Here is a 13355-nt window from a genome sequence, read left to right as displayed (position 1 = left end):
ATGTTGAATTGGAGATGTGCTTCAAGAGTTCTATGTGACAAACAAATCCCAATCATCAAATTAAAAGGGAAAAAAAAGCATAGTTGGGCAATCAAGAGACATCATAATCAGATTAAAAAGTAACAGTGATGAAGATCCCTTTATATGGATAAGTGGAAAGACTCAGAAAATTGAAATTAGATTGGTTTGGCATGATTTAAAAACCCAATCCCACCTCCCCAAGAGGTCTTCATTACATTTGGCATGATTTGAAAACAGAAAAAAAAATGATACTTAGCTAGAAAATATAAAAAGCAAAGCGTGGTAGTGAGATATTAAATAGGATGACTACGTGATGGTGTCTGTATACCGGCATTTGAATTCAGAAATCTAAAAACAAACAAAGTTCAACAATGGAAAATGAACAAAGGTTCTTAATAATCTTTTTTTCCTATTTTTGGAAAGATAATGAACTAGAAGAGCTACCGATAATAATCCATGAAACCCAATTATGAATCTTTAAAAATAAAATTAACATAATGAATAAGACACATAAAAGCTTTATTATGAGCGTTAACAAAAGATTGCCTATGAATACATGTACTAAGTGTAAAAGACTCACCAAATATATCCATCTGTTTCAGCCTCCCTGCCTATGTACAACACCCCTTTTTGACTCCTTTAAGAAATGTGCTATATATATATTATGATACAAGTTGTACTAATACATAAAACAGAAGAACAGGCATACAGAATAACCTTTTTTCGCTCAGCCACCAATAATTACGAACAAGTAATCAACCCTTCTTGTCCAAGCGAACACACTTCGCCATCCAAGGTTACCCTCACTGCCTGATAAAAATCCAACCACGATGACGAGTACCCATCCACTGGGCCCCACAAGAACGTCGGATTTGGACTTGCCGGGCATGCAGCAACCAAATCCAGCACTGAAGCTGCAGGTCGCAGTCTCTGAGGGAAATTAAATGCTAAATTATCAACTTTGTGTTCATAAATTTTCCCTTTTCGGTCCAATTTATACCTTGATGTCCCCTGAAACTGCCCCTTTGCCTCCCATGGAACCCTTGGCACACCTCTCAAGTTCCATCGGATTAGTATAACGTTCTCCGAAGGCTGCCAAATCCTTAAGATCTCAAGAGAAATTTCCCGAAATAGAACTCTCCCGTGGAAACGCAATGCCCAGAATATCAATTTGTATTTCTCAATTCCGGTAAATGTGTTCAATGGGTCTACAAATGTTATATCATCTCTGCCAAGATTTATTTTTTTTTTAAAATCTCAAAGATTAGTACTCTACTAGTATAAAACCTAAATTCTTCTAACCATCCAAAATCAATATGTAGATCTCAATTCTGATGTAAGTATTCAACGGGCCTTAAAGCTAAAATTATATCATCTTTGCCAAAAAATGAAAAGAAAAAAAGAACAGGAATTTCTCATAATTCAAAATATCATATTGTAATGATCATCTATTAGTAGTTCCTTGCTTTGCTTTTGCTACGATATTAGGTGAATTGTGTTGCTTTGTTGTTCATATATCAATCAGAAGTGTCCAAGACTTATGAATGAATTCATTGATATCCTCTTTAAGCATTTCTCTTTAGTGAGGAAGGTTCTAAGATAACAAATCTGCATGATATAAATTTATTTATGGTCATCTGCAGGATCTTCTATGTCAACTTGAAAAGGTCCTTAGGTTTGATGGTTGATCTGAATAAGAAAATGTTGTTCAGAGTAAGAGATACTGAAGTAAATAAGAATTTTTTTTTTCTTTTTTTAATGAATAAGAAAATAAGAGTTTTACTCAGATCCTTGGCTGCAAGATGGGTAGATTGCCAACCTTCTATTTGGATTTCTATTAGGGGCATACTATAGATCTAAAACTATTTGGCTTCTACTCATTGAGAAGATTAATATCATGGGAGACTTGATATATTATATCTAAAGGGGGTAGTAAGAAGGTCCTTATAAAAAGATATTTGGTGAGTATTCCAACATTCGTTGTTTCATGGTTCTCTACTCCATCTTCAATAGAAAGGAATATTGAAAAGATTTAAGGAGCTTTTATGGAACAACAAGAAGGATTCACAAAAATATCACCCTGCGTTGGGACAAGGTATGTGCTCTTAAATTGAAGGGTGTTTTGTCAACAAATATGACCCTCCTAGAAGAAAAAAGAAAAGAAAGACAAAATAGATATATTCAAAATAAAAGTTAAAGAGGTCAAAATGACCTCCAAAATACCAAAGAATCAATCAGAAAATTGGTCACAACGAATCCTCCCAAAAGCGGAGCCTATTGCCCCCACCCAACACTGAACACAATTCCTTTGCAAAATCTGAGAGACATTTGAGAATCCCATCCACCCCCAGAGACACAAGAAGAACAGAATGCACAGGTCTTCCAACCTCGATCGTCCACCCACATAATTGCTTTGGATCACTTTCTTCCACAGACCATCGACTCCAAATCTCCATAGTCATTTTCTTAGGAGAGCCAAGTTAGCCAGCTAAATATTGTGGACACTCAGACCTCAAATGTTCTTTTTAGGGGAATATAACCTTCCACTTGACAAGGTGAAACTTTTTGTTGTCCACTTCACTTCATTAAAAATCACAGAAGAGCTTTATCCAATTTTAGCTCATCACTTTTGGAATTGAAAATAATGATTGAAAATAGACATAATACTCGCAAGGGAACTCTTGAAAAAAAAAGTCATTTCCCCACTTTTAGACAGAAATCTAATCTTCCAAGACCCCAAGACGTCTCCCCACTCTTTTTATTACTAGGCCCTTATGACTTTGCTTCTGTATGGACCTCTTCAAGGAGCATTCCCAAATAGATTAAGGGAAAAAAGCTCATATCAAATCTCATGGTCTCACCTAGAGGAGATAAATTGAGAACCGATCCAACACCAAAGTCTTTCCATTGTGTCAAATTGATAGATAGCTCCAAAACCAACTCAAAACAACATATCAACCCACAAAGGAATCAGAGCTGATTTAAAGAAATATAAAAAATATGAAACGTGGTTTTAAATCTCATCCGAGACCGAGACGATTCATCCAATACATCTCAGTATCGTCCACCAACGGGATGGATAGACAAGTCAAACATATTGGACGAGATTTAAAACCACGGTTCATTTTTCTCATAGTTAAACGAGACGACTCAAACGTATCGGAAAACTCATCCAAGACAACTCGGTCTCGTTCATGGGCGAGATTCAAAACAAGTTTTAAAACCATGATACCAACATATCATCATCAAATAACAAGTGAAAAATCAGTGCTTGCCTCACAATTACTATTCTTCACAATTATTATTCTGCATAAACTCCTTAAATGATCCAAACAATAAGCACATCCATGCAATCCCTTTTTGGCTTATCAAGTTGGCAAACATTCCAACAGAATATGGATCTTGGAAAAAGACTAAAAGAGGGTACGATTCAAAGCAAAATTTTGAGGCTTTCCTACCTTGGGAGAGGGGGCAAGGTTGGAGGGACTTAAAGACCCTCTATTAGATATTTTCCTCATTTTTTTTTCTTTTGCTACTACATGAGGTCTTTATTTGTTGTTATGTGGGCAATAATTGGTGAGTAATAAGCTTCATTTCTAATTCATCCATTATTATTAGTTGTTGCTTGGGAATGTGGAATAAGTATATATAGATTGATAAAAATAGTTCAGATTTTTAAGTAAATTAATAATTTGTTCTTTGAGGTTTAGGATGTTGTACTTGTATCAAATCAACTCACCATTTCTTTCTCTCCAATTTCTAATCTTGTTCTTACAAAGAAAGGATTAATGAACAAATCATCCAATCTATCCCAAGTTTTCTTTTTTTTAAGAAAAAAAAAAAGGAATTATCAGATTTTAGGGAATTTCAAACCCTAAAATCCAATAAATTCTCAAAATTCCAAATTAATCTATATTTTCCAATTCCAATGCTATTTTCCCCAAAAAAAAAAAACAACCACCAAATTTAAAACCCTAAAAAATCTAAAAAACATCGAATTTTTTATGTGACGAAAAACTATATCATCTCTACCAAGATTTAAAAAAAAAAAATCAAAATTAAACCCTAAAAAACTCAAACTCTGGTAAATCATCATTATCAGAACAATAAAATTACCTGTAAATGTCGTAATTGAGATCTTTGGAGAACAACAAGGGCATGTCTTCACGGAGAGTCCGTACAGCCAGACCTAGATTAACATAGAAGTCGCTCTTCTGCTCATTATTATCTTGCGCACTTGGGAGGTTCTTATCCTGCGCACTCTTTACAGTTGGTGGGTTTTCAAGTTTAGTGAGAGAAGAAGAAGAGATTAGAAGAGGAGAGAGAATGGGTTTCGGAAGAGAGATTGATTGGTGGATGAGTTTATCTTTTGATGAATTGGTGGTTTGAAGGAGAAGATAGGGTGGGAGGTTTGGTAGCAGAGATGCCATATTTTTTTTTCTTTCTTCTTTCAATAAATTTAGCCTATAAGATAGTTTTTAATGGCTGAGTGTGAATTAAAAATTAAATATAAAATAAATAAGTAATAGAGCTGCTATTGGCACCCCACGTACCATACCCTAATTAAAGATTAAACACACCATTTAATATTACAAAAGTTTGGTTCAAATTATTAGCTCAACATTATAAAGCATTATAACACATTCAAACAACTTCATATTACGATTAGCATTTGGCTCATATAAAGTCCTAAATTTAGCAAATAAAAATCTAAAATATAAAAGAAAGAGAATTTCATTTGCGACCTAAATTTAGTGGATAAGATTATCAATGGATCATATCAAACATGAAATTCAACTTATTCCATTACTTAAATCCTAATTGATGATTAAGGTTTTGATAAGGATTAGATCTTATAAAAGTAAATAATTGTGTACAAATCTAAGCTGCACACATGTCCAAACCGGTCGAGTGGTACCAGACCCAGATCAGTATGCAAGCGTTGTCCTGCAAGCAAGGCAAGTCAGAGCAAGGACCTTATTAGTCTGACTGGCAGGACAGCATAACAATAAGCAAGACTAAGTCTGTCAAGCAGGGCATGCCAAGTCATAAGAAAATCATAAGACTGATGCGTGTATGTTTATCCTAAAGATCCCGAAAGAGATCTCTACAATTAAGTACGGTTGAATCCAAGAGATTCTGATTAGGTAAACAACTCTGTAGAGTCAGTAGATATCCCATAATTATAGTCTGCAGAGGGGTAAATCCTATGAAGAGTTAGGGGAGATAAATAACACAGTAAGTACTATTGAGAATGATCTTTTGGAGGAGATTAGAATCTAACCAATTTTCTTATACTATCTCTGGATTTTTCTAATTTGAGCGTCGGAGTGATTTTGGCAGGTACCACACCGTCGCGAGGAGGGAATGCTAAAAACGACTTCGGATCAGTACGGTTGAATTCATCAGAACCATTCACCGAATTCTGACCGCACAGATCTAATTGATTTTGAATCAACTATATCTCGATCCAATAAAATGTGAGAGAATGTATAAATTATAATTATCTTAAAAAGAGAAAATATGAGAAAATTATAGGGATATCATTGAAAGAGGGAGAAGAAGAAAAGTAATATATATATATATATATATAGTTGAATGAACATTCTTAGAAAGGGGGTACAAGAAAAAATTCATAAAGTTAAGGGTATTCTTTGAAGGTAGAAGAAAAGAAAAGACAATAAAATTAGAGAAACACTTATTTACTAACTTAACAAGATTTCAAATTTTACTAAATGTCATTGAGCTCAAATGAATTACCAAATCGGCAATCCAACATTACAACCCTTTAGATTTCATGGAAATATTCAGATACTAAACAAAAACAAAAAAAGAGGTTTGATCTAAAGTTTTGAAAATGGATAGCTACTAAACTCCCACTGAAGTCTTAAATTTAAAATTAAAATTTAATGTGAAAAATGATTTATTTTATTTTTAAAGATCATAGAAATTTCTCCTCAACATCCGTATGGCATCAAATCATGTTTTTGGATATCACAAGGTGAGCTCAATGATCCATAATAAGATTTGAAATCTTACTAAATTAGTCAGGATAGAGTTACTCATAAAATTATCCTAGAGATATATGAGTAACTCAATTCAATTAGTATTCATTGACACCCCTAGCTCTCAATAGATTGGGATAGGATTAAGGTTGATATGGGACCAATACGATAAGGATCAGATCGAACCTAAATCAGTCCATTAAGCATCAAATCTAACACTTCGTATTGAGTCTTTACCACATCTCAATATTAGGATCCAAATATGATTCAAATCCCAAAAATGATATATTTGATATTCATATTTGATTCGAAATTCAATGGGTATTCTTAATTAAGAAATCTATTCAAATCTAATTAACTTATCTGATATTTTATTTGTCTGGTAAGTCAATCGAATTCAAATAGTATCCAAATATTAATTATATCCAATTCCATAAGTTGTCATGTTGTCACATGCCTATTGGATTTAGGGGTGTCAATGGATACCCCTTTAATCGGAATCAAATCAGAACCAGAACCAAAAATCCTAGTTTTGGATCCCTATTTTCAATACTTGATTAAAGTCGAGTCTAAAAGAATCGAACTAAATTGGAACCAAAACCAATTGGCTCTACCCGATAGGTATCCATGGTTACCCAAAAACTGATTGATTTTATTATTTTGTTTCATATTATAGATTATTGAAAATGTGTGTGCCTATTAAAGTTGATTGATATTATGTAACTATTTTTATATTTTCATATAGACTACGTATTCTAATTTAAAATATCCAGCCTTACAAGTTTATCACTTCAAAAAAGATTTATTTTAACTTTTGGAAAAAAAGTTAACTTATATTTACTAAACAAAAATTTATAATTATATTATTAATGATTTTATTGATGTTGTCTTGTGTTCTTAGAATGTTTTTTTTTTTTTTTTTCATAAATTTGTAACTAATATCTTTTTTATATTTATGATGAAAAACAGAAACTTGCATTTTTTTTTATAATAGAATGCAATCATTACTCGAGATTTTTTCTTCTTATCCATTTATTAAGAATTGGAATCGATGGGTACTCGTAAATTTTGGTGATTCTAGTTCTATTAATTTTAAAATTGGAATTGACAAGAACTGAAGTCAGAAAAATATGATGGATCCAATTCTAAAAACGTTACGAACCGAATCGAAATCGACCCATTGACACCCCTAATTGGATTCAACCTTCAATTATTTAAAATATATTTAATACATATATAATACAAATATATTTTATAAAATATTTCGAATTGGGTATTATTGAAGTAAATAACTCAATATCCAAATTCATATCTAAAAATATTCAAATATTAAAATTAAAAAAAATGATCTAAATTCTAATTTGATATCCAAATTTTTGGATAATACTTGCGATTTGGATTCAAATTTTTAATTATCCATTGACACCCCACCCTATTAGTAGAGATGCAGATTTTGAGGTGGATTAGTGAAAATGAAAAATTAAATTACATATGAATACATCCAAGAAAATGTAAAAGTGGCTCCATATAAGGGTCTTGTTACAATAAATACACTTGGGAAATTGTATTTTGTACCAAAAATACTCTTAAAAATATTTTTTTTACCAAAATACCCTCTAATGCCTATTCCAAAGCATATTTATTGCGTTTTAAGGATGCCCTAAGGGCATCCCTTAACAAAATTCATATTAGAATAGAGTTACTTCTTTATATATATATATATATGGGTCCGTTCGGCACCCTAAGTTTTACCACACACTTTAACAAACGCGTTTTGTCCTACATGGGTTAGAAGTTTCGGAATGGGCTGATTTTTGGTGAGGATGATCTCTATGGTGAGGAGATCATCCTCACCAAAAATCAGCTCATTCCAAAACTTATAATCCCATCAAAAATGATTTACAAAAAATGGATGGTCCATGATTTTTCAACTTGTAAACATGGGGCTAAACATTTCGGAATGGGCTGATTTTTGGGGAAGATGATCTTCTAATCATAGAGATCATCCTCACCAAAAATCAGCCCATTCCAAAACTTCCAACCCATGTAAGACAAAAAACGTTTGTTAAAGTGTGTGGTAAAACTTAGGGTGCTGAACATTTCCATATATATATATATGGATTAGGATCTGTATACACATAAAGCTACAATATATTTTGTCTTATATGGATAAAAATGTTTGGAATGGGCTGATTTTTTGTGAGGATGATTTATATGATGAGGAGATCATCCTTGCCAAAAATCAGCCCATTATGAAACTTCTAGCTCCATGTTTATAAGTTGAAAAATTTTAGACCGTCCAATTTTTGTAAATCACTTTTGACGGGGTTAAAAGTTTTGGAATGGGATGATTTTTTGCAAAGATGATCCCCTCACCACAGAGATCATCCTCACAAAAAATCAGCCCATTCCGAACCGTTTTAACCATATAAGACAAAAACATTGTAACTTTATGAATAGCTTTATGTGTCTACGAACCCCCACCATATATATATATATACATGTGGGTCAGGTTCAAACAACAACCATTTCAACGCACATAGACAATGTGTTTTGTCTTATATGAGTAAAAATGTTTGGAATGAGCTGATTTTTTGTGAGGATGAACTCTGTGATGAGGAGATCATCCTTGCCAAAAATCAGCTCATTATGAAACTTCTAGACCGTCCAATTTTTGTTGAAAAATTATAGACCGTCCAATTTTTGTAAATCAATTTTGATGGGGTTACAAGTTTTGGAATGGGATGATTTTTTGTCAGGATGATCCCCTCATCACAGAGATCATCCTCACAAAAAATCAGCCCATTCCAAACATTTTTGCCCATATAAGACAAACACGTTGTCTATATGTGTGTCGCAATGTGTGTTGCAGGAACCCGACCCTATATATATATATATGGATGGCGTTATTACGACCCCCTTTGCGACACACCATTTTGTCTTATATGGGCAAAAATGTTTGGAATGGGCTGATTTTTTGTGAGGATGATCTCTATGATGAGGGGATCATCCTGGCAAAAAATTATCACATTCCAAAACTTCCAACCCCATCAAAATTGATTTACAAAAATTGGACGGTCTAAAATTTTTCAACTTGAAAACATGGGGTTAGAAATTTCATAATGAGCTGATTTTTGGCAAGGATGATCTTCTCACCATAGAGATCATCCTCACAAAAAATCAGCCCATTCCAAACATTTTTAGTCATATAAGACAAAATGGTGTGTCGTAATAACCCGACCCTATATATATATATATATATAGAATCATGATAGTCTGACAACCCCACGTGGTGCACTCAATTGATACTCTTAGCTTGACAAGTTTAGGAACCATGGATATGTACGCCCCAGGATGCAAAATTGCACTTCCCTATAAAAATGAGTATCTTGAGGGAATCGTATATCCCAAAGTGTATAGATTTAAAGTTCCCCAAACTTGTCACGTCAGGAGAATCGTTAAGTGTACCACGTGAGATAGTCAGATTATCACAACTCTTTTTTTAATGATGAAAACAAATCTCTATCAATTTTGATAGTAGAAATTTTAGTTAAGATAATATTTTAAAGAGTCGTGATAGAGTGATCTCAATTGGGGACACTTTGACATGATGGCGTGCACATGTCTGTAGATGGATTTTACTGGTATCTCGAAGAAAACACATCTATAAGCATGCAGACACCACCACGTCAAAATGTTCCCATGTGTCCCCTACTAAGGTCACTTCAATATTAATCTATTTTAAAAGGATTTATAAGCTTCCAGAAAGGGCTTAAGGCCTTAGAAATAGAATTTTGTTTGAGAAAAAGAAAAAAACTAAAATAAAAAATTGAAAAGGTGACCATAATGTTTGAACATGAGAATGAAACAAAAGTGCAACAAGTCCATGGACATATTCTTAGTCTTTTTTCGTTTCTTGTTTTTTTTTGTTTTTTTTTTTTTTTTAAGTTCATGAAAGCATAATATGGGCATATTCTCTTGAGCTGTTACATGGTTTGCCTGTTGATGCAAATCTCGAGGCGCTTCTATCTAAGATGTGTGATGCAAAATCACTGAACCTTAAACCCTAGGATGTGTGATACAATGGGCATATTCTTAGCTCTTTTTCAAGACTAGTACCATGAAAGGCATATTCTTTTGAGCTGTTTGAGAGGGTGTAACTGTCAACACGAATCTCGAGGTGCTTACACCTAAGATTTGTGATACAAAATCTCTAAGCCTCAAGGACAGTACACTACACGCATAGTAACAAAATTCTCCAATTCTTTTAAAAAGTCACCAAAAATTTGTTGCTCTTTCGAGGATAAATTCTCAAATAATTATAAAAGTTTTTGGCATTTCTGAAGTGTTGTTAATGTTGACAAAGCTATTATGTAATGTTAACAATTTGATAACATTTTGTAATAGTTGTGCCAAGACATGTAACACTTTTTGTATTTTTAAAATTTTTGATAATTATTTTGGAATTTACCTTTTACAAAAAAAATTAAAAATATATTTTTATATTATGTTCACTAATATATATTTATAACATGAAAATTCATAATTTTATTTAATATATGAACTATACACCTCCACATTGTCTGACTAACAATATATTTTTATATTTTTATATTTTTATTTTTCCCAACTTATTCCGAGCCCCAACTTTGTCACTATGTACACATTAACAACACCTTAGTGTTTCTAAAGATTTTGAAAGGATATATATATAAAAATAGAAGAAATTCTTTATCATTGATTACAAAATAAAGTATAATTAAACAAAAAAGTTCCATTTTGATTACAAATCAAAGTGAATATTTCAATTTGATGATATACCCCTCCATGTTTTGATGAATATTTGAAATACCCCTAGGTTTCTAAATTGATGACATACTCCATTGATAGGGCTTAAAATGGGATGGATTTTATTCGAAATCCGAGTGCACTGAATCCGAATTAGTGGGTTTGATCTAATCAAGTATATCTGAATTAAAATATAGTTTAGATATGGGTTGATGTCCCATGATCCGAGTCGAATACGGATTCATTTCTATATCCGTCAAGATTTGAATGATATATTACTTTGCAAGTTGTATTTTTATATTTTTTAAATTATCTTCCATCAACCAATAATAGTTGAGTGTAGAGGTCAACATTTTTCTTTAAAATGGAGAGGTCTTAAATTCAAGTCACTATTTGACCACATTTTAATAATTTTATTTAAAATAATCTTAAATGGTTTGATATTATCCGACCCAACCAACCAAAATCAATTAATTCGATCGAATCGAATCCAAATAAGGATTTGATAAAAGTAAAATGGTTCGGATATGATTTTAATTATTAGGATCTGAGTCAAATTCGGATCCAGATATGAATCCGAAAAAAAGATAGTCGGATATGGATATGGACATACTCATATCCGGACTGTATTCAACCCATTTTAAGCCCTATCCATTGGACATTTTTCTACTCTTGAAGAGTAATATAAAATAACTTAAGCACTCTAATTATTCTTCAACCTTTAGTATAAAACTTTCAATTTTTCTCTCTAAAACTCGTCATCTCCTGCCTCTAGGGGTAATAAATTTCCCCTCCTCTTCGACCTTGATATTTTATCTCTATCAACGTTCAAACATCATGAAGAAATGGCTTTTGCTAGGTAGAATATGATGGATTTTTCAGTGAAACAAGACTTCTCTACAACGCGTTGAAGACAAGGTTGAACTAGTTAAAAGTAATTTATTGTGGGAGTTTAAATGAATATATATATATATATTTTTATTTTTTATTTTTTGGGATGGGTGGGGGGATCAATGGGTTTTGGCTAGATGTTTAATATGAGGGTATTTAGGTCATTTTTATTAGTCATCAAGTTCAATTGAGGTCAAGGGACATACATAATCAGTTTGAAAACACAGGGGTATCTCAAATAATAGATGAGCTCTAAACAACTAAAATAAAACCCTATATATTAATAAAAATTAACCAAAACTCCAATCTTAATTTTTTTACTTCATTTAATGTACAATTTCATTGCCGTACAGGCCAATTTATAAATGTTGAACAAACCATGCACGCCTTTGAACTAGACCAATGAAACAACAAGCGACAGATACTATTCTCAATCCAAAAAAGGCAAAGTATAACACGTATTTATGTAACTATTGGTCAAAATACATCTCCTATGGCCATAATGACAAAGTCGGGGTTTGGGAATAATTCGACAATAGAAAACTTCGAAAGAAGTAGGCGAAAAATCGATAAAGTCTGGAAAACATTGGATATATTAAAAACAAAAATAACATTTTCAATTATAAAAATTAATATTATATACTAAATGATAAAATAACATTTAAAAAATTCAAAAAACTAAAAATAAACTGTGATTTATTTTAAAAATTATTTATTAAATCATGGTTAGTAGTGATTTATTGAAAAATCAAAGATTTTTTTTCAAAACTTCGTGACTTTTTGAAAAAGTCATGATTTAATTGCAACTTTATAAAAAAAAATCATAGATTTTTGTCACTATGCCTATGGCTAAGGTAGTGACTACTTTCCAAGGACGATGGGGGTAATGGAATACCTTATTGTGGTGTGTTAAATGATAATTTGAGCCAAACCGTTGAAATGTTTGAAGTCTGTGTGTAATCTTTAATTGGGGTGTATTAAATAATTTAAGAAATTGAGATGTAATAAGTAAAAGTTGGGGTGCCAATAAATAGTTTCATATCCCTTTCTCAAACTACTCACGATGAAGTTGTTCAAAAATTTTGAAACATCAAAAAATAAAAATAAGTAAGATAGTGTTTTATGATCATGTTATAAAGGAAACATGTTAATTCCACACCAAATTTTTATTTTAATACACCATTGAAGAACTTTTGTAGCCCCTCTTTCTCTATTCCTTCCTCCCACCTCTCTCTTTGTCTAGTGCTCTATCCTTCTCCCTACTTTGTTCTAGTGTAGAGAGAAATTGGTATATATGAAATGAATGAGGTGCCATTATGAATAAACAGAAAAGGTTATCCCCACCCCATAGGAATACATTTACTTATTTTATAATAATAAAAATGGGTATGGAAATTTTAATTTCTCTATGCAATGTGTATCAATTTATGTAGTTTACATAATCAGGGAAATATCTGTTACTATAATCATTAAAGACTAATCCAAAAATTCGTGCCTAATTGAATGAATCATGTTCTCTATCCAATGTGTACCAATTTATAGTAATTAAATATTTAAAAATTATTTTTAATAATTTAAAATTAAGAATTAATATTTATTAAAATTTTAAAAATGATTTCCAATATTTCAAATTTCAAAATTAATAATTAT

General features: G+C 32.0%; 1 protein-coding gene across 1 annotated transcript; it reads right to left on the bottom strand.

Annotated features, from left to right (window-relative positions):
• Positions 1 to 478: 478 nt before the first annotated feature.
• Positions 479 to 4497, bottom strand: LOC147388268 (uncharacterized). Its single transcript, XM_086421341.1, has 2 exons — positions 4138 to 4497; positions 479 to 1249 (listed from the first exon to the last, which is right to left on the bottom strand). Exons 1-2 carry the CDS (start codon positions 4449 to 4451, stop codon positions 763 to 765), a joined length of 801 nt encoding a protein of 266 aa, XP_086277467.1. The 5' UTR covers positions 4452 to 4497; the 3' UTR covers positions 479 to 762.
• Between the last annotated feature and the right edge of the window lie 8858 nt (positions 4498 to 13355).

The sequence above is a fragment of the Akebia trifoliata genome, chromosome 13 (assembly GCF_017979445.1).
Source record: "Akebia trifoliata isolate Shusen 1 chromosome 13, ASM1797944v1, whole genome shotgun sequence".
NCBI classification, from domain to species: Eukaryota; Viridiplantae; Streptophyta; class Magnoliopsida; order Ranunculales; family Lardizabalaceae; genus Akebia; species Akebia trifoliata.
Note: the sequence above shows the minus strand (reverse complement) of the source record. Positions and strands in the feature narration are given on the sequence as shown.

Bases quoted from the DNA above. Each gene is read 5' to 3' on its own strand.
- LOC147388268 (XM_086421341.1), bottom strand. From the start codon at position 4,451: ATGGCATCTCTGCTACCAAACCTCCCACCCTATCTTCTCCTTCAAACC. The intron at 1,250-4,137 runs GTAATTTTATTG...AAATCTTGGCAG, and splicing joins CTCAATTACGACATTTACAG to AGATGATATAACATTTGTAG.